Consider the following 25,349-nt stretch of genomic DNA (forward strand, 5'->3'; position numbering starts at 1 on the left):
GTAGGCAAATGTGATGAAAAAAACAAACATTGCATTGAACTCTTTCGAAACATGCATCATTTAAGACAGCATGTACCTTAAGAGTTTTTGAGCACCGTAGAGCATAGCACTTTGAGAATGCAATGAACGTGATAATCTGACCAAGTTCACATGCAAACACTAAGCCAAACTACGAGCAAGCAAGTGTGCTGGCGCACAGGGAGCATGTCACAGCCCCAATCATCCCTGTCACTGCTACGCTACTGGAAATTAAGCTATGGTTTAACTTAGCATTATGCCCAAACCTGAGCTTGTGGTTTATCTCACTTCAAACAAAACATGAGATATAACCATGGCTTGTTCTTGGCTTACCACACTTGGTTATGTCAGGTTTAGGCATAATGCTATGCCAAACCATGGATTAGCTCCCTGGGGTACAGAAGCAGCAGCAGCAACGAAGTAAAGCACCTGCCACCTGGTTCCAGGAGACAAAACTGCACCCACCTCTTCAGGCTTCTGACCAGGCTTCTGTCCACCTCCTGGGCTGCCGCCTTCCTCAGCCACACAAACCCTTCTGAACAACCAGAATCCAAGGCACCAAAGGAAGATCCCCCTCCCTCAACCCTGGTTACAACCATTTGGCCCTTCCCCCATTTCTTTCTCCCCCTATGTCTGGGCCTGCCAACCCAAGCCCCTTCCCAACTGTGCTGCAGGGCTCACAACACAAGAATAGGAAGCCTAGTGGATGGTGAAACTGTTTGTTTTTATTCTTTTCCATTGTGCATTTCCTCACCTATCAGCATGCTCGGAGTAAAATCTTTGTAGTTATAAGCCAAGGTTAGTAGCCTAAGGGAAGGTCACAGGGCCTGTTGCCCCAGGCACAAAATTTGTTAGGGGTACAAGATTTCAGCACTCAGTGCTGCCTCAGTACAGCTAGGTGCTTCCGTCACTGGGCTCTGTTGGAAACAGCTTCTCCATGCAAACTCAGAAGTGACCTCTCCAGACAATGGAATGACTCTTCTTTTCTTATCTCTGTGGTTGCGATCTCCTGGGTAATTTAGACACTGTTAGGCAGTTGAATGTGCATGCTTAGCATGTCCATTTCCATCTCTCCAACCCAGCCAGCCCTGGGCACTGGCAACCTATGCTACACCACTGTATAAGGTTGCCAAACCTATGCTTATATCCTGGGGTCCACAGCCACCTTTTCTGCCAATTGCTCTACCAGGCATGGCCCAACCAAAGCCACCATTGCTACTAGCCAAGTTAGTACTGAACACCCACCTAGGGTGCTTCTACATAGCCATTTATTGTGAAATTGGTGTTGCTCCTGCTCAAACATTTCTTCCAGTGTCTGCTCATACTTTTTCTTGCTTTAAATCCGGATTTTCTCCTAACACTGAAAAACCACAAGGAAGTTATAAAGGAACAAATGTTGCAAAAAAAAAATATCACCAGCTACAACTATCAGTGGATAAAACAACCCTAGAAAGAGTCCCCCCAAATTGGGGGCATCTTATACACAGGGGCGTCTTATAGACGGAAAAATATGGTATATGGGTTAGCAAGACTGTTTCATTCTCTCTTTCTCCATTCTCTTTTCTTTTTGCATTCTGAATGCAGACTCTTTCCTAAGCCACAGACAAGTCTTTGAAAAAAACACACTGATGTTTCCTAAATACCAAACAAGCAATTCACCCATATGACTATGCAAAAATTGAAACTGAATTAAACTGAATTGCACAAGAAGTGGAATGTGGGAGACAGCTATGCTTTCCTTGGTCATAATGACCCCATTCTCCCTATCTGCCAAGCATTCTCAAAATATACCTATTGTGGAGAAGAGCGGCTGGAGATTTTAAAAGGATCTTGACAAAAACACTGGATCTTCTTGCCAAATACATTTTGTTGTCACACATTTTAGATATTTTTTTTAAAAAAAAGGAAGAATGATTTAAGTCACATTAATTCTGAGGTGTGACCTGCAATGGTAGGCTACATGTTATGTTCAGAACAGGGTGCCAAATGGTTCTCTGAAACATTCGTCACAATAAAAGAGATACAGAAATTTGCAGAGACATAAAATTGCCTTGGTTTCATAATTAAAATGTTCACGAAATGTCAAATTTAAATGGTACTGGAAAACATATTTCTGTATTATGTCATGGAACAAAAGTCAAATTTGTTCGTCCCACAATAGGTCAATGCAGGTTAGCACGTTGCCACACATCTAATACACTGTTCCTCACCTCATGTACATGATTGCCTCCTTACTACTTCACAGAGTGTCACAAACAACCAAAGCTCACCCATAGAAGGATCATTTGGTCATCTGTACAGGCTCAGCATTACCTATCCTCATACAAATCTACCTGCATTAAGATTTATCAGAAGCTTAAGCCAAGGACAGGTTTTAGGCTTGGACCAATCAAGGGTAGCTTCCTCCAACTGTGTAGAAAAGCAGGTAAGTCATAATAAAGGGAGGGCAACAGTTATGCGGGCTACCCACTATGGTGAATGAGAACCATCCAGAATCAAACCATGGTTTCAGACTGTGGCTTGTTCTCAAACCATAGTTTAAACAGTTCCCAATCTGGAACTTCACCATCAAAACTCTTTGCCCCAGTTGTGAAAGAGGAGGACAAGGGAGGGAAAGTGTACAAGCCTGAGGCTTGCCACAGCTTGTTCTCATAGCAAAAAACCTTGGTTGAATTGAGCCAATATGAGCATCTCCAGTGTACATTTGCTAGCAAACCAAACATTATCATGTACTAATATGCTGTAATACATTACAGCTCAATTCTTCATGTAAACCCTTCCTTACATATTAGTTTTAAAATTTATACCCCATCTTTCAAAACAGAAGACCCTCCTAGACAAAAGAACCTTTGCACAAGGATAGTGGTAGTAGTGGTAGTAGTAAGAATAATATATGCTATCCATCTGACTGTGATGCCCCAACCACTCTGGCACCCAACAAAGAATAGTAAAAACACAATACAACATCGTATATACGCTCACTGTGCCAACATTTTTAAACTCAAGAGAAATTGTAACTGTCCAATAATTTAACACACCAATGCAATTTTTAAATATTCTGATTCTTCCTCATTTTCCTCTACTATTTTACAATATACGGATGCATTTATAATGTTGTATCTAACCAGTGAATGCTTGTTTATTTGTATTAATCATTCATTTGTGTACTGGCCCTTCATGCAAAGATCTTAGGGCAGTTCACAGTATAAAAAGACAACATAAAAACACAAAAAACATAATTAAAAAACAAGAACGAAACAAACCAATAACCAATACTGGTCCTCTTGTTTTCCCAAGTCAACTGAGGAAATAATTGTTGGTGAGCCAGGTCCAACATGACACTGAGCAACACAGTAGACCACACCTAGAGAAGGTGGAGAGATATGCACACAAATGCATATATAACTAAGCCCTAATTCTGTACTTATTTCAGATAAACATATATGTGTGCAGTATGCAGCTAGAACTACATATGTTAGGGGACGGAAGCAGATAGATGCTAACTCTTTAGTGCTTACCTTCTTAATAGCCATTGTGTAGCACTCTGAAGTATTCAGTGCGCTTCACTTGCTTTATCTAATTGTAACCTTTACTTCAACACTTTAAATTAAGTCAGTATTATTATTATTTTAAAAAACCATGTTGCAAATACTGAGACGGAGAGTAGAAGATTGTCTAAGTCTACCTAGTGTGTTCATGACAGAGGTACGATTAAACTGGAGGCTTTGTAGTTTCCTGAGCTCAATGTCTTGCCCTCTATCCTACCAGCAACCTTCTACCCCAACAAGTGAAGAAGCATCCCTTAGAATGACCACCTATTAAAACAACTTGATGAATGCCCTTCCCTTCTAGTCTTCCTATTGTCAATCACAGCTAGACACCGCAAGTCTATTTGTTTCCCCACAAGCTAGAAGCTGCAAGAGATAAGGCAAGTGGGATAAATGTCAGTACACAGGATCAAATATCTTATTTGGAACAGAGTAGTTGGGGGTGAAAAACTGCAGGCTTAATTGCTGCTAAATGCAAACACGCACGTGCTCTTGAAAAAAGCCTGCCTGGAGTTTCATAGAAAACACACACAGCGAAAGTTGTTGAGAAACAGAATGATGCACTTAAAATAATATCTGTTTACAATTTCAAGTTGCTGCATGGTGGAAAACTTGATTTCTGTAACATGTCCTCAAGATACAATCAAACGCGAGAATGTATCCTGCGGTAGGTCGAACTTTCCAATTACTAGAAGCAAGCGCACAAGAGATATAATTACTTATGACACTGGGACAGGCATGCATGTTTCGACACACACAGAGTTCTGAACAACGTTTTTTGGCAGTATATGACAGAAGACTTTAAATGGAACTTTCAAAGACAAGGTGTACTGTGTTATAAAAATATACCAAGTTGAAAAGATCTTTTTTATCCCACCAAATGGTTTTTAAAAGGTATGAACATATTATGCTTAAATATCTCTTTAAAGGCTCGAGAAAGAAAAATATTTCCCTACAGCAGTAAATACAAGCTACATGACAGATTACAGGGGGGGGGGGGGGAGAGAGAATATAACTTTGAACAGTTTTCTTTTCCTTGGGTGAAAGGATATAATTTTCTCTTTTAAGAATGCATAATTTATGGCGAAGAACTTTCAATCAAAGAAAGGTGAGGAGTTTTTTTTTTTTAATGAATTTAGGAATACGTCCTTAGCATCAAATAATATCAATTCACAAGATAAATTCCTGTATAACTTCAGACATTATTGGTTGGGCAGAAAAATGCAGCAGCTTAGGCACCAACCATTGCATTAAGAAGCCATTCAAAACTAAGGGCCCGACTCACACAGCCAATTCACATGGTGTCCAGCTGTTTCGTTTGTCCGGCACAGAGAGAAAATAGATGTTCGCATGCAGGCATCATTCACAGCATTTAATGGAAGGGATGTAGTTCAATGACAAAGCACCTGCTTTGCGTTTCCAAAAGTCCCAGATTCAATCCCAAGCACCTCCAGGTATGGCTGAGAATGTTCCCTGTCCTAAACTCTGGAGAGCCACTGCCAGCATGGACAATACTGGACTAAATGGACCCATGGTCTAACAAGGGCAAGGCAGCTTCCTGTGCTCCTACCTGAGACAGGTACACAGCTTGGATCCATTACCTGAGGCTCAGGTGGCCTCGCTGCATCAGCTTCAACTGGTGACCCAGCTGCACCCCTTTCTGGGGAGGGATAGCCTACCTTCTGCCATCTATGCTTTGTAACCTGTAGGGGAGATTACTGCAACACGTTATACCTGCAGCTGCCTCTGAAGACAGTTTGGGAACTTCAGCTAGTGCGAAATTCAGCAGATGGGCAAGATGGTTTGAGCATATAATGCCAATCCTGGCCCAACTGCACTGGCTGCCAATTGGTTTCTGGGCCCAATTCAAACTACTGGTTTGGACCTATGAAGCCTTAAATGGCTCAGGACTGCAATACCTTAAGAAGCGCCTCTCCCCATATAAACTGACCCAGACCCTGTGATTATCATCTGAAGCTCTTCTTCATGTGCCCTCTCCATGAGAGGTCCGGAGGGTAGCAACACAAGAAGGGGGCTTTACTGCAGTGAACCTGTTTGTTGAACGCTCTCCCCAGAGATGGTCACCTGGCACCATCATTATATATCTTGAGAAGCCAAGCAAAAACCTTCCTCTATAAGGCCTTTAACTATCTGTGGACTTTTAGAAGTGAGTTGGATGTTTTCATAGAATAACAGAATTGCAGAGCTGGAAGAGACCCTAGTCCAGGGGTCAGCAAACTTTCTCAGCAGGGAGCCGGTCCACTGTCCCTCAGACCTTGTAGGGGGCCGAACAATATTTTTTTTGGGGGGGATGAACGAATTCCTAGGTCCCACAAATAACCCAGAGATGCATTTTAAATAAAAGGACACATTCTACTCATGTAAAAACATGCTGATTCCCAGACCGTCCAGGGGGCAAATTTAGAAGGCGATTGGGCCGGATCCGGCCCCTAGTTTGCCAACCCGTGATCTAGTCCAACCCCCTGCAATGCAGGTATATGCAGCCAGTGTTAGAAATTGGGACAGAAAAGCTAGGAGCCAAATGGCTCCTGGGAGCTAGGTTGAGGGTGCCAAAACAGAATGTCTAGTCACCATTGGGGAGGTGGCAACCAGATAAAGCAACTACTGTGATTACATATTCATACTCCTTATTTTTTTATTTTTTGAAAACCCCACAGAATACATCCCATAGACCAGGGTTTCCCAAACTTGAATCTCCAACCATTTTTGGACTATAATTCCCATCACTGGTCCTGCTAGCTAGGCATGATGGGAGCTGTAGTCCAAAAACAGCTAAGGACCCAAGTTTGGGAAACTCTGCCATAAACAAATATTTATTATAGTTAATGGTTTATTCAAGATTACTATCTCTCTCTCTCTCTCTCTCTCTCTCTCTCTCTCTCTGTGTGTGTGTGTGTGTGTGTGTGTGTGTGTGTTGTGCGCACGCACCCAGAGCAGCAAGAAGTTACTGAGCAGTGCTTGGCATGTTTGGGCTTCCTTGGGGGGGGGGGGAATCACTGGAAATTAATGGCATTTTTGTAATGTTTTGTTTACTTATTAATACATACATGCAGCAGATCCACTCCCCAACACTGGCACCTTCACCCCAAACTGGTTCCAGGTTTCACAGCCATCCCCCAGTCCCTCTTTTATCCCAGAACTGCAGGGTCTTTCAAACAGAGACCTCAGATCTGCCCAGCACCCTTAGATGTGTGAAGGTATGACAACCTTACATGGCCTCCTCCCCCCCCCCCCCACACACAAAAAACTTCAACTACCCATCATGAGCAATTAGCCAGCGATTTCTCTAACAACTAGCCTCCATTAAGAGACATTCCCATGGCCATTATCAGGCAATTTGCTTGACAAAAGGTATAGCTAGGCCAGTATTCATAACACTATCATTCGGATCACACTGTTTTATAAACCAGTCAATATTTGCAAGAAGTGTGACTCTTCTCCAGGGTCAGATCTATATTATTAAAATAAGAGTCCCAAATCACTCAGAAAACATCAGCTGTAATTCCAAACTACTCAAAGGTAATCTGTCCAGATTCATTAAGGAGAAACCCACTAGCAAGGCTCTGCTGAAGGCTTGCTGAGGTGCATTCCGCCATTACTTAGCCAACTTGCTAGATACATGAGCAATTGCATTCATTTCCCAGAATGATACAAATGGCGGAGTTTTGTTCATTAGATGCTGCTGCTTTTGCGATTACTCCTGTCTATTTACAGAGTTCACATTTACAATAATAGCCTTGATTGCAAAGACGTCTAAAGGGGTTTACTTGTATCAGAATGAAATGACATATTAAATATTCAACAGTGCCAAGAACACTCAATGCTGCGCGAGAATGCTCAGAAGAGACACTAAGTACAACGGGGAATGTGGAAGCAAGATGTCCATCACATTTCTCAAAAAGCAAAAGGAAAGTTCAGTGTTGCACTAGCTTATTTACTACCCTTGAGATCAAGTTACCAAGAAGTTGTCCCTAGGTTAGGAAGGGAGCCAGCATAATATTTGGTTTTCCCAATGGTTGTGCGCTTACTTTCAAACACATTGTTTCAGCACAGTGTTGTACTTTGTCCTCAGTTTAAGGCCGGACTTTTAGCCAAAACATTTCTGGCATAAATAACTTGGCCTCAGAAGAAAAAGAAAATATATTGTAACTAAGGCCCAGCAGGATTATTGGATATGCTCTGGGTCCCTTTCTTCCCTTCTCTCCTTGACAAAAGCAAAAGTGGTGTTTTATTATCTGTGTGCCACTTAAAAACCAAACAAAAAACCAAACTAAATTACTTGACATTTAGTTACTGCAAACTCAATACTGCAAGGCACAATAAAACACTACTAACGGAGTCATCCTATACTTTGCTTACACAAGGGTAGGGAGATATGGCTCCTCTGCAGTAGCGGAATGGGCATTGTATCTTGTACCTGCTCAGCCTGAGAGGAGAGGAAGACGCAGCACATGCAAAACCCCCACACAGCATGAATAGGGCAGCGTCACACAGTACCCCTTGAACCACCACCACCTGTTAATCCAGAACTGTGCCAGTGGCAATGCCCTCATGCGGTCAACACACAAATAACTCATAACAGTGGGGACCTGCCCCCAGTGCTCTACATCACAACAATGGCACAGTGGCACAGGAAGCAACAGCTTGGTACTAGCAGTCGAGAGGCACCTCTCCATGCTAGGGGTTCAAATCTCCCTGTGCTCCTCACAAACACCATTTTGGAAGCAGGAAGCTTGCAGAGAGCACACACAGCCCTCCTGGGGCAAGGCTCAAAACCCGTCTCAGAAAGGAATCTTTTTACCAAGCAGTCAGTGTGTGGTGCTGAATGCAACGAGACTAGGCATAGACCAGTGGTCAGCAAGGTTTATCTTGCTTGGGCCAGATCAGTCCCGTGAAGATCCCTCCTTGGGCTGAATCGTGCGCACGCCCATGATTTTCGGCATCAGACGCGATTTCCAACACCATAGAAGTGAGTCCCTGCGCCGCGCTGTGCTGGTTTAGCAGAGTGCTGAGTGGGCAGCTCAGTTCAGGGGCAGCTTGTGGGCTGGTCAAACAACCTCCGCAGGTCGCTCCCGGCCTTAGGTTGCTGACCCCTGGCATAGACACAAGCTTGCAGCACTAGCCTCCAGGAACTCACTTTATGGGGGGCACTGGGCAGCTGGAATGAGTTACAGCCGCACTAGGGGAAAGGGGCAACATAGCGCGCGCCCCTCACCTTTTCCATATCTGTCAGGGGTTCAGGAGCAGAGGCGAGGGCAAGGGAGGAAACAGAGAGCGAGGGGGAGGAGTCTGAAGAAAGGATGAGTGATGACGACGACCCGAGATCTCCGAGTCTTTCCAGTGAATTGGAAGATTCACAGAAAGGAGCGCCAGTGGCCAGAGCAAAGGGGGGGCCTAGGGGGACACCCCAGGAGGAAGGGACCAGCGGGGGTTCAGAGGGCAGCAGTTGGAAATCGGGGCCAGCGTCCCCACCAGAGCGCAGTGGAGAGGAAGGACGTCAGGGATCGAGCCCTGGCAGCTCGCAGCAGGGAGGAGGGCATGAGTCAGGAGTGACCACACCCCCATCGGGGAGCGAAGAAACGGTCAAGCGGAAAGTGGAAGGCTGGGCGCGCGCGCCAAGTTCAAATGCACGGGAAGGAGGCGCAGTAAGCAGCCCGGAAAGGGAGCCAGGTCCTAAAGCCCGACGCAAGGAGACAGGAGGGTCCGGGGGGTCAGCGTCAGAGGAGTCACGGAGGGAGGAGACCACGGGGGGGCAGAGGGACCCAGAGAAGGACGGTCAGGCGGAAAAGGTGGAGTAAGGCGAGGATATTAAGTTGGTGTACGAGGGGCGGAGATTCAGATGGAGCTTCGCCGGTCTAGCCATAAGACGTAGAGTTGCACGCAGCAACTTGGAAATGGAAACTGTAACTCAATAAAGACTTTTATAAAGCGAACGCTGGCTAGCGTGATCCTCTGTGAGCTGGGATCGGGGAGCAGCTCTGACAATATCAATCCCTTCTCAAGTCTCTGGAGATATCCTTATCATGTGCAGGACCCTGTGGGAGATTTTACACATCAGTATTCATGGGACAGAACAGTAATGAGGGGAGACATGAAACTACACTGCTCATGCAGCCCACACTTGGCTTCAGAAGTTGTGTCATCCTGTTCTTCACACTATTGCCAAATTATTACTGATGTTTTGGATAAGGGAACTTTTTGCATTCTCATAAACTTTTATTTAAACCAGTTCATTAACCTTTGAATGTACAAACTGGCTTTTTAAAAATCTATACATGCAACACAAATTTAATGCTAAGCAGCACAACTGGTGCAATGTATTTCAAATTCAGTGTGGTTAAGCCAATAGTCTATCAAAGGACTACAAAAGTAATTATTAGACAAACAGTAAGAACAGGCTTTTGTTAACAGGAAAAAGATATTGTGAACTCCCAAGAAACCAAGCATTGTCCTTAATTCAGCACTGGCACAAAAGAAGCCCTCCAAATTAGTTGTACTGCCACTTATTTATTTAATTCAATTTCAAGATATATGTACTTTTTAATAGAGGTCTGGTTAGGCTGCACTAAAAACAAACAAACAGCAATTTCTCCATGCTATGTCATTCATGAAAACATTAAATAAATGCACATTAAACAAAACTGGTTTCCAGCTGACATTTTCATCTTTGAACTCAGAACCAGAAAGCAGTATCTGAATTCATCAAAGTTCTTATCAATCTAATGATTGAGTTTGAATGTCACACTAAGCCAAACGACAGCTTAGCATGAGCACACAAGTGTACCGGCTCCAGGGGACAAGACTGTGATCACTTTGCTCCTCCTTGGCTATTCTGGGGAATCACCAGGGAAACCCAGCCAGATAGGCGGGGTAAAATAAATAAATAAATAAATAAATAAATAAATAAATAAATAAATAAATAAATAAATAAATAAATAAAATTATTATTATTATTATTATTATTATTATTATTATTATTATTATTATGCGTTGTGCTGAACTAAGCTGTGCCTTGGCTTAGTGTGTCATTCGAACACAGGACTGTGATTTAAGCTCTCTCCAGACTAACCATGAGCCGTAAACAAGGTTTGATCCTACCAAAGGATGTGGTTTGCTCAGGAGAGCTAAACCAGGAGCCTGGATTTGAATGATACCCAAGCCGAAACATGGCTTGGCAGCAACAGAACAACCGGGGGGGGGGGGGGGAGAAAGAGGCTGCTGTATCTTCTCCAGGAGCCCACACTAAGCTACGGTTTGGTTTAGCATGAAGGAAAAACTAGGACAATGTTGTTAGGTTTGTTCTGATTTGTTTTGTCTTGTTCTTTAAACATTCAGTTTTACCATTCATGTTTTTTATAATGTGGCAGCCTAGGAAATTTCTGAACAATTGCTATTTACTAATTTCTGCAGCAGATGTAGTTCTCATTTTTGTACATGAATAACTAAAAGTTGTGCTTAGAAACACAAACAACAAAAATGAAGCAAATCTTCCTTTGTGCGTAGCTACCAAATAGACTCTGCCTAGGCCAATTGTGTTCTGCTTGTCAATTTGACTTTTTGCTTTCTAAAGCGTAAATCATTTGTTTGCTGTGCTTTGCCTTCTTTCACAAGAAGGAAAACAAAGCAGCTCAACAATGCATTTATACTAACTGAAATAGCACAGCGTAACAAGAAGAATGAAACTTTAAAATTGTTAACTTTATTCTAGCCATCCATATCTATTGGTGGATACATCTTGCTAAGAAACTCTATTTACATCACAAAATGGCCAATTGTGTTCTTCCTCCACTCGCCTTGAGCATGAAGAAATATCAGCAACCGTCATAGAACTATTTCATATTGTGCTTGGTATGCAACTCCTAGAACTTAATGCTAAAAAGATTAAGAGCCTGGGTCACATCAATGTGCCCATGCAGGCCACCTGATAGCTTCTTTCTGATATTATCCAGATCTGGTTGTTGTAGGAAATTTTTAATATCACATGATGGGCAAAGCACTGACATCAAAGGGCAGATAAGCATATCTGGAGCAATGGATCAAATACTCCTCTCCATGGTGGAGCGGAGCTCTGAAAAGCTGTTTCTGCAAATCTGAAGCTTTATCCTGTTGTAAGGTAAAGGTAAAGGGACCCCTGACCATTAGGTCCAGTCATGACCGACTCTGGGGTTGCGGCGCTCATCTCACTTTATTGGCTGAGGGAGCCGGCATACAGTTTCCGGGTCATGTGGCCAGCATGACTAAGCCACTTCTGGCGAACCAGAGCAGCACACGGAAATGCCGTTTACCTTCCCGCCAAAGCGGTACCTATTTATCTACTTGCACTTTGGCATGCTTTGGAACTGCTAGGTTGGCAGGAGCAGGGACCGAGCAACGGGAGCTCACCCCGTTGCGGGGATTCAAACCACTGACCTTCTGATCGGCAAGTCCTAGGCTCTGTGGTTTAACCCACAGCGCCACCCGCGTCCCTTTTCCTGTTGTACTTGACACCAATTGGCTCCTTCTCCTCCTTGTGATGTCACAAAGATCTACACTGTCTCTGAAGCTGTACTGAACTTTCAAATAAAAGTTTTCATTTTTCAGAGTAATATGGAAGATGATGAACATTTATTTAAATTGCAAGGTTAAAAGACAATGCCATCTCTGGGCAGTAGACAAAACTAAAAGCACAATTCAATAATGTAATGCCAACAAGCAATAACTGCAGATTAATCAGCATGTTAGAACAATGAACAGCCTGGCTTTAAAACATGAAACCAAATGCCTTCAAGTCCTTTTCAACGATTAACAATGCTGGAGCCAGCCACACACGCCTTGCTCCACAAACTAGGGACCACCAGTGAAAAGGTCCTCTCTCTAATGCTTACCAGTCTCATATCTTTACAGCAGGCTAACAAACAATGTCTCAAACACTGGTCTTGGCACAAGCAGGTTTGTATGGATGAAGAGTGTTCCTCAAACAATCTGACCCTGTACTATTTAGGACTTAAGAGGTGGAAACCAGCACCTTCAACTGGGCTGAGAAACACTAGCAACCAGTTCAACTGAACGCTGTTGGTGTTAGGATCTGACCAGCTAGTCTAAACAAATACTGACTCAACAAATATATTCTGTACCAGCTAAAGTTTCTGAGTCAACTTCAAAAACAGCCCCATGTAGAATTGAGGACACTGCAGCAGCTTAGCCTAGTACACAGACACTTGAAGCAGTGGCCCCTTTCTCTAGAGAGTTCAAGCAGTACTTCTTTTAAGATACATGTCTAAAAGCAAGACTACGGTAGCTTAGTCTAGTGTTTGATTGGCAGATTTGCACCCCTGACATTTTCATCTGTGGAGTCGGGTCCATCTTCACCAAACTTCCTCCTCTTTCATTCTAACCCATTAGCAATTCCATGGCATTTCAAGCTCCTATTACATACATCTTGAGTCCCGCCCCACCCCCGCTAATTACTCTCAAAATGTATGTTTTCTATTAATAGTCACTTTATATTGAATCTATTCAACATAAACAGAGTTGTTTTCCTGACAACTGTACTTTCAGTAGGCCTTGAACAGCTTCCTATCTAGAAAGGGTTTTGATATCTGATTGTCCTTCAGCAAAACTACAATAAGGAATAAGGACATGGAGAAAACAGAGCTAGAAGTACTAAGACTGGGCAGTAGACTTCTATCATGTCAAAGTGCAAGATGCCTAAACAGACTGGGGAAGACACACGATAAAAGCTTATAAAATCATAAATGATGCAGTGAAAGTAGACTGATTTTCCCACTGTCCCATAAAATCATCACTTGGGATCAGCCAATTAGATTAATTAGCAGTAGAAGATTCAGGACACACAAGGCATAATTAACTTATGGAATTCACTGCCACAATATGTGTTCATTACCACATGAATTCTGGTGTTGGCCAATGTGGTAGAAGGCGTTAAAGGGGAATTAGGAAACTATGACAATAAAATTAAAGTGATCCCATCTTCTGATAAAGCACAGCCTCTTTTGCATATAGATAACTGGGGATATGACTGGAGACAGGGTAACAGAAATGAAAGCACAACAGGATAAATATTGTATAGTGGTACCTTGGGTTACATAGGTTCAGGTTACATACGCTTCAGGTTACATACACTTCAGGTTACATACGCTTCAGGTTGCAGACTCTGCTAACCCAGAAATATTACCTTGGGTTAAGAACTTTGCTTCAGGATGAGAACAGAAATCGTGCAGCGGCGGCGCAGCGGCAGCAGGAGGCCCCATTAGCTAAAGTGGTGCTTCAGGTTAAGAACAGTTTCAGGTTAAGAAAGGACCTCCGCAATGAATTAAGTACTTAACCCGAGGTACCACTGTATAACTTATTTGGTTCTTTGTTTAGGTATGTGACTTAACTTGCCCCACATCGCTCTGAGCCACTTTAACCTTCACAGCAAAAAAATTTACAAATGTTCAGAACCAGCAAAATGTATTATAATGCTTAGTAATTTCCAAAGAGCAATACTGGATTTCATTGCTTAGAGCTGATCATATCAACGGTGCTGTCAATGTTTTTAATACACAGTTTGCCATTCTGATCCTTGACAAGGTACCTTTTAGAGGATTAGAAGAAATATATTCCATCTTAGCTAGGTTTCTCTTCTCTTTTTCTTTTTTAAAAAGTCAATATTTTCACCAGTTGCAGATAGCATTTAATTTTTATTTATTTTTTGTTCTTGTAACAGAAACTTAAAATGAAAGTAGCATGATTGACAAGTACCTCACAGGCAACCCTGGCAACACTTAATTCGACTCCCTCTCCTTTGGCTCCTTAAGCAAAATTCCTCCGCAACTGTTTGTCTTCACAGTAACTCCCACAAAGCTCATTACTGCCAGCCTTAGTCTATCCCTCATGTTGCGCATTTATCTCTGGGGTGCATTATCAACATGTGGCACATGTCCTTGACATGCACAGAAGAGCCTGCACCCCAGGACAGCAGCACGCATGACAATAGTGTTGACTCTCAGTCCATTATGGTTGCTGGGATGTAACCGAGAAATCTAATAACTGTGACAGTGGGCCTTTGGGTTCTGGCTTGCCTTTTCCAGACAGTGAAGCTGCACAGACACTAATGAAAGGTTAAATGAATAGGAATAGCTGACAAGAGGTACAATGAAGAAGGGGCTTGGTAATCTACAGACACTGAGCAGAGATCTTTGGCTCAAGCAGAGAAAGGACAGCACATCAGCAAGTCACAATATTTAAAACAGCTTGCTATACACAGAGGCTTTTGTGTCTGGGTACATGTCTGGCTCTGGAAGGAAAAAAGACCCTGAAAAGGAATTCCAGCATGGGGCACTTCGGCAAATGTAAGGTCACAAAGAGGGAAAAATGTTTTCTGTGTGCTGCTACATCTTTGTACAGAACATTAAAAAGCAGCTATTAAAAAGACACATGAATCACAAACTTTAAGGACAATGAGGCCTGCCTGGCAATTACAGCTTCCTTTCAGAGGAATCCCAACCGATAGTGGAAATGGGTGTTAATGCTGCATATGTATTTCTTTAAGAACCAGAGTCATTCATAATCCACGCATCACTTTGCCTGCATTTCTTCTTCCTACAGCTATCAACTTCATTAGCATGAATGTGCAGTATCTGAAAAGCCAAAGGATTGAAAGATGTAGCTGAAAAAACAACAAGGTTTTACAACTCTTTAAGTCACCTTTTGACTTGAAACAATGACAACATTTTTTCCCAGCACATTTGGGTACTTGATATCTCCTACTCGTTTGCTGATGTGATAATTATGTTCACAAAACATACCAAAATGCCATAGGTCCCCCCCTCCAAATGAAGGCAAGGGTAGAAGGACAAATAAAGCTATTAGACACAATGGAGAAATATTTTAAACAAACACATACCTATTAAAGAACAGCAGTCAAGAGTGAGCTAAAGGAGGGGGTGGGGTGGGAGATGCATCTCCCCAGAATAGAAAGTAACCTGATCACAATATTGTGTTTGACATAACCTTAAGCATCTTTACTCAGAAGTATGTTTCAATGACTTCAATAAGGTTTACTCCAATAATATTTAGTGCATGCAAGACTGCAGTTGTGCAACCCAGTCTTCTCTACCTGTTTATTCAGAAGCCCCGCCAGGTTCAGGAAGCCTTAATCTTAGCTAAGTGCACACCCAGGATTACAGCCCAAGGCTGTGCTCATATTCAATGGGGTAAGCCCCATTGAAATCTAAGAAACATTTCTTAGTGAGCATGCAGAGGATGAACAGTATATATATTTTTTAAGCTTCAACACCCTGATTCTAAAGACATTTGCTTTAGGTAAATCCTATATTTCAGTGGACTTTCTCCTATTTAAACATGACTAGGTTCACTTAAACCCACAGTCTCAATCATACCCTTAGTGTGTTTTTTTACGATGCACTAACTTTAAGTGTACATGTATCACAGTACATTGTATTTAAAACAGTGAAAGACACTTCCTAGGCTAGAGCTCTGTGCCCATTTTTTATATACATGGGACTCCCCTGAAATGGAAGTGTCAACTGAGCTTTGCATCAATGAAACTGCCCCATACACACAAGTGTGCTTGCCGGAGCAACAGCTGCATGTTTACTGAAGGATCTATGCGGGCAGTGTCTGTACTTCAGACTGCAGGTAAATGGTATATATAAGATTGAGTGCAGTTCACTCCATTAAATAGCTATCTATACTGCATGCTCTCCTTTGCACACAAACCACCCCCATGGCAACCTCCTGCATATTCCCCCTCTCACACATTGCAATTGCTAAGCTCCCTTGTCACCTTTCACCCAATTATGAAGCCACCATCTCCTGCAGTCCCTGCTGTCATCTTCACCCACATTCCCATGCCTTCTGCTCCTCCATTTTGCAACACACACAATAACATATGTACAGTCTCTTTAAGATAAAGATAATCGTAAGCAGCAGGAGGAGGAAGAGAGGGGGACAGAAGGTGAAGAAAGAGCTGTGAGGATAGGTGAGCCCTTTCTCCATCCTCTGGACTCCCTGAGGAACCCAACAAACCTGCTGTACCTGGAACTGGGTTTGAAGGATGCGACTTTAATGCAACCTAGCTGTGGGCAGCCTGAGAAATGACCATCTACCTGCCCATAAGAAGCAAGTCTAGAGTGATGTCCGCTGTTTCCAGGATCTCTTCTCATGTGAGACTTTTGTGGGCAGTGGCGTAGCGTGGGTTGTCAGCACCCGGGGCAAGGCAAGTAATTTGCGCCCCCTAACCCATGGATTTGCGCCCCCTAACCTGTGGATTTGCGCCCCCTAACCCATGGATTTGCCCTAACCCCAGATGTTGCGCCCGGTGCGGCCGGCACCCCCTGCACCCCCCACGCTACGCCACTGTTTGTGGGTAAGCTGAGAGTTTGTTTGGACCCACAGGCTGAGAGGGAGGAAGTAAACTAAATTGGCATACATGTAACTTTATAATTAATGTAACATCTTTATATGCAACTGTGTGTTTTTGCAACATTGTGAGCCCAGCACCAAACAATAAAAAGCCCGTTGCAACTAAGTCTGGAAATGTATCTGTGGACTTGTAGAGTAAATACTGTATACTCTACAAGTCCACAGATACATTTCCAGACTTAGTTGGCTTAGGCTGCCAGTCCCATGTCAATCAATGGGACTTGACTAGTCCCACTCCATGGCTTTCAATGGGACTTAAGATATGTACACATTAGTGGTGAAAAATCAGTGAGGTCCTTTATCCCAGCTGCATTCCAAGTTGCATTTCTACATTGCTACATGCACAAGAGGGGGCGGGGAGAGATGTTTTCACCCAATGCAACATTACTTAATTGTCTCCTCATGCCTGCAACCCCCCCCCCCAAAAAAAATCCTCCTATTCCATGAAGCTGTCATCTGTTCAGGTGCAATGACTGTCTCAGATGTGCACACAAATCACTGAACTCACGTGTCAAATCAGATGGAAGCTGTTTTCATAGAATCATAGAACTGTAGATTTGGAGGGAACTCCAAGGGCCATCTAGTCCAACCCCCTGCAATCACAAGAATCTCAGCTAAAGCATCAAAGGGGAAACACAGCAGCATTTCTCGATAACCTACAGGATTCATATGAACTGTGGCCAACATCATGTGAATCTGGAACATCATATGTATTTGGCTTCAAACACCAGCAGTGGAAGCACATTGGAGCTGGAGTAAACATCAATGTGTTCACAGCCCTTGTCATGACCAGCTTATTTTTTTGCGGCATATTTCTCTAAAATGGACTAAGTAACAATAATACCAAAGGGTGCCTGTTACTTCCTCTTGTATTCCTACTCTAGATGTCTTACATAACAATGGTATTACCACAGAAATTTCTTAAGAAAAGGACATTACTTTGATTTCAGTAATACTTTTGATTTCAAGAACGGTAATTAGTGATTTCAAGCTTCACTCTTATACACACTAACCTGGGAGCAGTGTTAGAAACTGAGATATGAAAGCTAGGAGCTAAATGGTAGCTTAAACCAAGGTTATGGGTGCATCAATGGAATGTCTAGGCGTGCTTTCTTATAACATGAATACAGTGCTGAAAATGAATGAACTGCAGCTAAAATGTTATGTTCACTTTTCACATGGTCTAGTCCTTCCCCTGCCCACCACCCTAATGTTCTTAAGAGGGTCTCTTCTCCAGCCTTCAGAGAGTAGCTGGAAGTGGGGAGGCAGAAAAAGGTCCTCCTTTCCTTCTACTCTGCAGTTTTAATCTGAAATCTTAGGCACAGGACTGCGCCCAGAGCTCGGAAACTGCTCAAGCTAATGAAATTCCCTGTCACAAAAATGCACCTAGAACAATGGGAGACTGGAACACTGCCTTGCAGTAAGCCCTATTAAAGGTAATGGGAGCTACTTTTGAGGAGACAGGTAAAGCACTGTGTTGTAAGCCTATTTTTAAGATATCAAACTTCTCCCGTACATAATAAGTTTCAAAGGTGCCTGGGTATGTACTATATGAATGAAAAGGACTTGACTGGGGAAGTTAAGGGGAGGAACTCCTCTGAAAATCAAAACCACATGCTGTCACTGAAATCAATATTTTGCATATACAGAGACATTATATGTGTGTGTGTACACACACACACACACACACACACACACACACACACACACACCATACAGTCATCCAGAAAACAGGAGCTTTTGGGAACATTTGATTCATCTGGAGAAATACAGTACTTAGACTCGAGGCACTGACAACTAAATCAGGATTCTGCTTCTTCTAGTTCTCCACAAAGGACTTTAACCAATAATCTTCTACAGATATTTCAGATATTATTTTATAAACATGCACAGAGGGGGAGAAAGAAATGAGGCACTGCTTCCCCTAGATAGAAGCTAAGTGTTCTTGATTTTAACTCAGCAACTTTTTCAGTGCCAAAGCTTAAAGAGATGTGGGGGATAAATGGGAACATCTGGTATAGCACATAAAAGGTAAATATTACTTATTGTCCATTAAAAAAAGAACTCTCGCCTAAACATTTTCAATTCACACTTGACTTAGAAACCTTGTACCTTGAAACCTTAGATGGTGCAATTCTTGTACATTTTGTAGGAAATGATTGTCTACTTTTCAAGAATTAAGGCTGCTATGCTAACGCTAACTTAACTTGGAAATAAGTTCAACTGATATAAAAAGCAAAACATAAGCTTGCAAATAAATGTGTTGAGGACCAGGATGTACATGTAAGAAAAACAGAGAACATATGAATAACTCACATATTAGGAATCATTTGATGGCTCAAAGTGTTTCCCTCCCCCCCCCCTTTTCTTTTAACAGAAGACTGGAAATGCCAATAGTAATTTTCTCACTCTGTTTTCACTAAAATAATATTTACACAGAGTATGTTTAATGACTTTTTCCCCTTGTTTAATCCCCTATGTATCTGAGTACTGGATACAATGGAATTACAATTATTTAGCAGGCTATAAATAATGTATCTGGCATGCGCAATTGATATTTAGCATGTCTTACTAGAACTATAAAAGGCTCATTATAGATCAGCAAATCATTTCTAACAAGCAAGTTCAGCTGTGAAATACCGAAGGAAACCTTTACTGTACATTGCTAATATGTTTGTGTGCATGTGTGTGTGTTAATGAATATATATTTAATTTAATACAGTGAGGAACATACCACCCAGAATAATTTTTTAAAAAATAATAATGCCAAGACACAAACAAACTTCATAACTGCACCACGTCGATGACTGATTTAATAATTTAATTTAATTCAATAAATTGAAACAACAGGAGAATACCCTGCCTTTGGAAGAGGGTTGAGTGTCCAGTTTCGTCGTTCCTGAACAGCTGTATTCGCCAGCTTAAGTTGCTCAGCTAATTCCTGGCTTGCAAGGACTAACGTGGAAGCCAAGTAAAAAGAAGGAAAGAAATTCACACACACACACACAAAAAGATCAATTTGCTATGAAAGATCAAATGAGAAAACTGTGGGGACAGCACCAGGTCAGAGTGTAGAGAACTATGCAGTCCTGTTCTTCATTAACTTGAAACCCCTTGGGATGCCACACACTACCTGTCCCTGAGCTTATTGAAACGCCTGACGCTAACCCCTGTCTCTGCGCCACTCTTCTGGGCCCCAAGTGAATCATATCCTGCCGCTGACAAGTTTAGCTGGGGGACCACAGCTGAAACATGAAAAGTGCTTTTCTCTCTCCTCCCCCCCCACCTCCCTTCTCAAAATCAGGCAGTTTTCTGGGCAGTGGTGGTGGGGAAAGACGACATAGCACACAACGTTGACTCAGTGACATGGCGAGATGAAACAAGAGGTCCAGGCCACTCTTGGAGCTTTGCAGATAAAAGTAATCAAATGACACTCCTGGAATGCAAATTGGCATTCTTGGACTGCAGCAATTGCGCAACCCATGAAACATCCTTGACAGCAAAGCAAGATTAGGACAAAATGTTATGTAAAAGCACTGAACGAAAAAAGGGAAAGGGGGGAAAGGGGGGTGGGTGGGAAGAAGCTTGCTTGGAAATTCAAACAGATCACATTTACACACCATAACATTGCAGGAGTCAAGTCTGCTCCTCAGCTCCATTCTTTTTACTGCTTTCTTTCATGTAAATGCATAACCCAGTGTGTCAAAGAGACACACACAGAGAGAGATCCTGATCTCTGTACACTTGTAAGAATGGAAAACATTCGGAGCAGTGGAAATAAACATGTGTGCCTGCTACATTTCTTGCAATATAAATATTTTTAAAGTTAACTATTTTCCAAAACATTTCTAAATAGATCTTTGCTACATCAAAACTAGTGTTGGGTACATGGACCAGTGCAAGAACATGGATTATATTTAGCTCATTGGGAATTAATAATACTTAACACCCAGTCACCGTATGTAGGCAGCCTCTAGGCCAGGTGGAAAGAAATCTCCTTAATGTACAACCTGAAAAGTATTTTATTACCCCTAGAATTAAAAAAAAAAAAAGCTTCATAAAACTGGAAAAGCTTTTATGCAAACACACACAAGTCAGAAGTTAGGACTTCTGACACTGTAAGTGTGCATATTCCCTTATTTACATTTCAGGCTGAAGCTTCCTGAAATTTTTAAGGACAAGAGATGTTCTATGCTTTCTTGCAATGACTTGATATTCTTCAGAAGATCTGCTGATCAGGCAAACTTATTAAATATTACTGGATGAATGAACTTATTAAAATTCAAGCGCTCCCCATCCCCATTTCTAAATGGTAAAAAAAAAAGTCTCATTAATTACTGTTTTTAAAAAAGTAATTACTGCCCATAGAAGATAAGCAATGATACACATGGTATATTAAAAAAAAATTACAAAAGGGTGATAAAAATAAAATAAATGCTCACTTTTGTATTGTAAGATTTCATTTGCCATGTCAGGAAACGTGTGAAGGATTTGAGAAGAGGTCTGTAATGTTTCGCTGGGACTTTTGAACTTCAAGTCATTTCTACTGAGTGGCACAATCTCCCCCCCCCCCATGCAAAATACACTTTAATGCTGGATCTACTTAGATTATTACGTGATGTCCTTTGTGCATCAATTTTACAACAGCTTGACTCTAGGGTAAATGAGAAGCACCATAAACTGCAGTCTGCTTTCAAAACCACTTTAATTTCTGTCAGTGCTGCGGTTACCACAGTCCTGAGCGCATGATGCGCCACTTTTACCCACCCACCTCCCCTCTTTAGGGTTGCCTTAATTTGACAGTCACATCTCCTACACTCCAAGAGGGGCTTTGATCACTGGAACAAGACATGCCACTCTACGGAGAAGGGGTGGCGGCGAGGAAATAGTATTTTCCCTAAACGCATTCTAATTACAGACGCAGAACGCAAGAGCATCCCATTCCCCAAGTGGGGCTTATGACAGCAACGCGCAGGGGTTAAAGTACACTTAAAATGCAAGGCAGCAAGTCCGGGAAGAATCCATCCCCACTCATCCCTAGACTAAAAGACCACCGAATTTCTTCGTTCGCTGAGCCGGCTGGGTCTTTTGAAAGTGCTAGCAGAAATGAATGCAAACAGATAGTGTCCCTCTCTACCTCTTCAAAACCTGCCAGTTCTTTAATAAAATGTCCACATCAAAAACAGCCCAGGGGAAAAAAGGCTTCAGAAAGGTAGGTCTCCTGGGCTTATTTTAACTTGCGTAACACCTTCAAGGGGGGGAAGGTGAAGATTTTAATGATGATGATGATAATAATAATAATAATAATAATAATAATAATAAGCGTTTTGCAAATTCCTAAGAGCACCTGACGTCTTCCTTTCTCTACCTCTGCCTTCTTGAATCACTTTCGTTTCCTGCTTTCTATGGGGCTCGCTTCCGATGTGCAGCGGCTGGCAATCTCTCCGCAGACCCCTTTCCTAGAAGGCTAATAATAATGGCCCTCCACCAAGCGCCTGCCCGCCTGCCTGCCTGCGCTCTGCCTTCTTCTCCTCGCCCGCCCGCAGCACGAGCCTTCCTGCCCGGGACAAGTTCTGCTAACGAACCGCGCCGCCTGCAGAGGTGAAAACTGCCAAGCACATGACCGAAAAGTCGCGCGCGGGACCGGCGGCTTTGCACTTCTGGCCTGGGAGCCCGAGGCGCTGGAGATCGTCGAATACACACACACACACACACACTCTCCCACTCGCACAGAGCTCGCAGCCCACCTCCCTTGGCACACACACACCCCTCCCGCCGATCGGCGACCCCCGATCTCTCCACTGGCGCACACAGCCCTCCCTTGCAGGCTGCTCTTCGCCAGCGCCGCGTACCCAACACACACCTCGAGCGAGGAGAGGAGAGGAGAGGGGGGGATCTCATTCCTTAGCCCCTCCCGCTCTTTTCCCTCACCTTGGATGCCAGGAGCAGAAGGGAAAGAGCTCCCATCCCATTCTCTCTCTCCCTCCCTCCCTGAAGGGAAGATGGTGGGGAGGGGGGAAGAGAGAGAGAGAAACGACCCAACTTCAGGCCAACTTTCCAATCCGGACCCTGCTCTGCGCTTCGCCCCCCCCCCTCCCCCGGTCCCCGCTTGTTTGTTTCGAAGGTTTTTGAGGAAACACGCTTCCTCACAGGCGGGGCTGTTTGCATTACGGCACGCTTCAAAAGGCGCGCGCGCACACACACGCACCCGCCACCCAAAAAAAAAAAAAACCAAACCAAAAACACCACACACAACTTTTTTTTTTTTTTAAAGGAAATGTTGGAAAAACTTCTTACCATTTCGGCATGCTGCTTGTCACGGGCACCCCCCGGCTCTGGAAGTCCTCGCGGCGGCGGCGGCGGCGGCACCGGCCTTTCCTTCCTTCCTTCCTTCCTTCTCCCCCCTCACCTTCCTCACACAAATTCCTCCCCCCCTTTCCCCCCCTTCTCTCAGCAACACCAACAAGAAATCTCCGCAGCCCTCCAGGTGATTTCCAGACACGCGCGCGTGAGGAAAAGTCTCTCAGCCCCCCCAAAAGAAATCTTCGGTGGGGGAGAGAGAGAGAAAGGGGGGAGGGTAAAAGGTTTGCTGAGGGGTCAAGAGGCGAGGAATGGGAGTCTGGTGCTGCCACAGGTTGGGGAGAAGGAGGGGGGAGGCTGTCCCCAATCTGAAAACACGGCGGCGGAGGCGCTTCCCTCCTCTTCCCTCCTCCTCCTCCTCCTCCTTCGCCGTCCCCTCCCGCCGCTACTGTACCTCAGAGCAGCTTGTTATTGGTCCTGGGGAAGGCAGAGAGGAGGTGGGGAGGGGAAACGGGACACTTTTCTCTTCCCCCCCCTTTCCTTGGGCAAAGCCAGGAGACCCAAGGAGAGGCCGCCTGCGCCCAGCTGTCAAGGAAAAGTGAGGGGAAAGCAAGCCGCCCAAAGCGAGACCCGGGGAAACTTTTATTCTGAGGAGCGAGCCCGCCCGGGACTCCCCTCGCCCTCCTCGCCGTGTGTGTGTGTGTCTGTCTGAGGCGCTTTCTCTCTCTTTGCGCGCTCTTGACGCCCCTTCCGGGCCGGTTCCTCCTCACGAGCGAGCGGCGCAGCAGGCACACGCTCTCCCGCCGCCGCCACAGCCGCTGCTCCTGCCTCCGCTTCTCGTCTTCCTTATCAGCTCAAGGCGTCCAGGCGCCGCTGGAGAGAAAGACGGAGCGAGAGGGAAGGAGGAGGGGGAAATGGAGGAGCCCGCCGCTGCCGCCGCCGGGAGAAGCGGGAGCTGCTCCCCAAAGAGGAGAGCAAACTTGGGCCGCTCCTGAGGAGAGGTTTTTTGCCTCCCTCTCCCGTCGCGCGCAACGCCCGCCTTGCCCAGCTCACTTGTGGCCCCACTTCGCAGCTTCTTCCTTTACCTCACGGGCTGCTGTGCTTTGACCGCCCAAGCGCAGCCCTCGGGGATTTGTTTCTAACTGCCCATCGCCCTGCCTAAGTTGCGCGGGTCACTCTGGGCAGCGCCGAGCCCGTCGGGGTTGTAAGTTTTTGCGCGGGGATGGTCGCTTTGCTGGGCTAACGAGGCGAAGAGTCGCCACTGTGAGGCGGCGGCGGCGGCTCTGGAGACCCGGAGAGCAGCCCGCCCGCGTCGGAGACACCGCGAAAAGGCGCTCGCTCGCTCGCTCGTTCGCCGCCTCAGTCCCAACACGTACAAAGGCGCCACAGACCAGGGCCTCCCGAAGTTGCGCATTATTGCTATTCCTTATCATTATTTCATTATTTTTTAATATTGAGTTGCTTTCTAAAAAGTTACACGCTCCTTTCTTCAGCGTGCGCGCGCCCGCCCCGTCCTCTTCCTCGCCCCGCCGGACGTTATTGGGCACGAAGTGTTGGCACGGCTTGGCAAACTTCTGGGGCATCTAAACCATCTGGGGCATCTTTCTTTATTTTTCAGGTCTCCCGTTTGAGTTAATCTGTCATGATTCACTTTCTCTCTCCAATAAAAAAAAGGATACTCAACACTTTTATTGGCCAAGTTCTATGCAGAAATCCCTCGGTTTTGAGTCCACTCCCGTTTACTGATAACGAAGTTTTACTCAGCGAAAGCCTGTTGAAGTTAATGGACCTCTATAGTCATTCATTTCAGTGGATCTATTCAGAGTAAAACTTAACTGACCTGACAGAATGGAGCACTTTGAGGCTGAAGCCCTATCTATTCACGGACCAGAGAGCGAATCTCAAATTCACTGAGTTACTTCTGACTAAACTTACATATAGGGTTGCTCTGTTAAGCAGCTATTGACTTGGCTGGCTCTTGCACTTAGAAACTAAAATACCACCCACTCCTTATGGAGAACTTGCCATTTATTT

General features: G+C 44.1%; 1 protein-coding gene across 4 annotated transcripts in view; it reads right to left on the reverse strand.

The window, feature by feature from the left end:
• BNC2 (basonuclin zinc finger protein 2) overlaps nucleotides 1-24,317 on the reverse strand; it is a 404,961-nt gene extending 380,644 nt beyond the window's left edge. The window contains exons 1-2 of one of the 4 annotated variants that reach the window (XM_077921545.1): nucleotides 23,313-24,314; nucleotides 17,524-17,608 (exon numbers count right to left, since the gene is read on the reverse strand). Coding sequence is in view for 2 of the 4 variants with exons in the window: in XM_028712351.2 (XP_028568184.1) it covers nucleotides 23,313-23,315 (3 nt within the window). In the remaining 2 variants the exon portion in view is untranslated. Of the gene's footprint in view, nucleotides 1-17,523; nucleotides 17,609-22,946; nucleotides 23,084-23,312 lie in introns of those variants that run through there. The other 3 variants (XM_077921546.1, XM_028712351.2, XM_028712350.2) reach the window with 3 other exon arrangements.
• Between the last annotated feature and the right edge of the window lie 1,032 nt (nucleotides 24,318-25,349).

Source organism: Podarcis muralis, chromosome 17, assembly GCF_964188315.1.
Source record: "Podarcis muralis chromosome 17, rPodMur119.hap1.1, whole genome shotgun sequence".
Lineage (NCBI taxonomy): Eukaryota > Metazoa > Chordata > Lepidosauria > Squamata > Lacertidae > Podarcis > Podarcis muralis.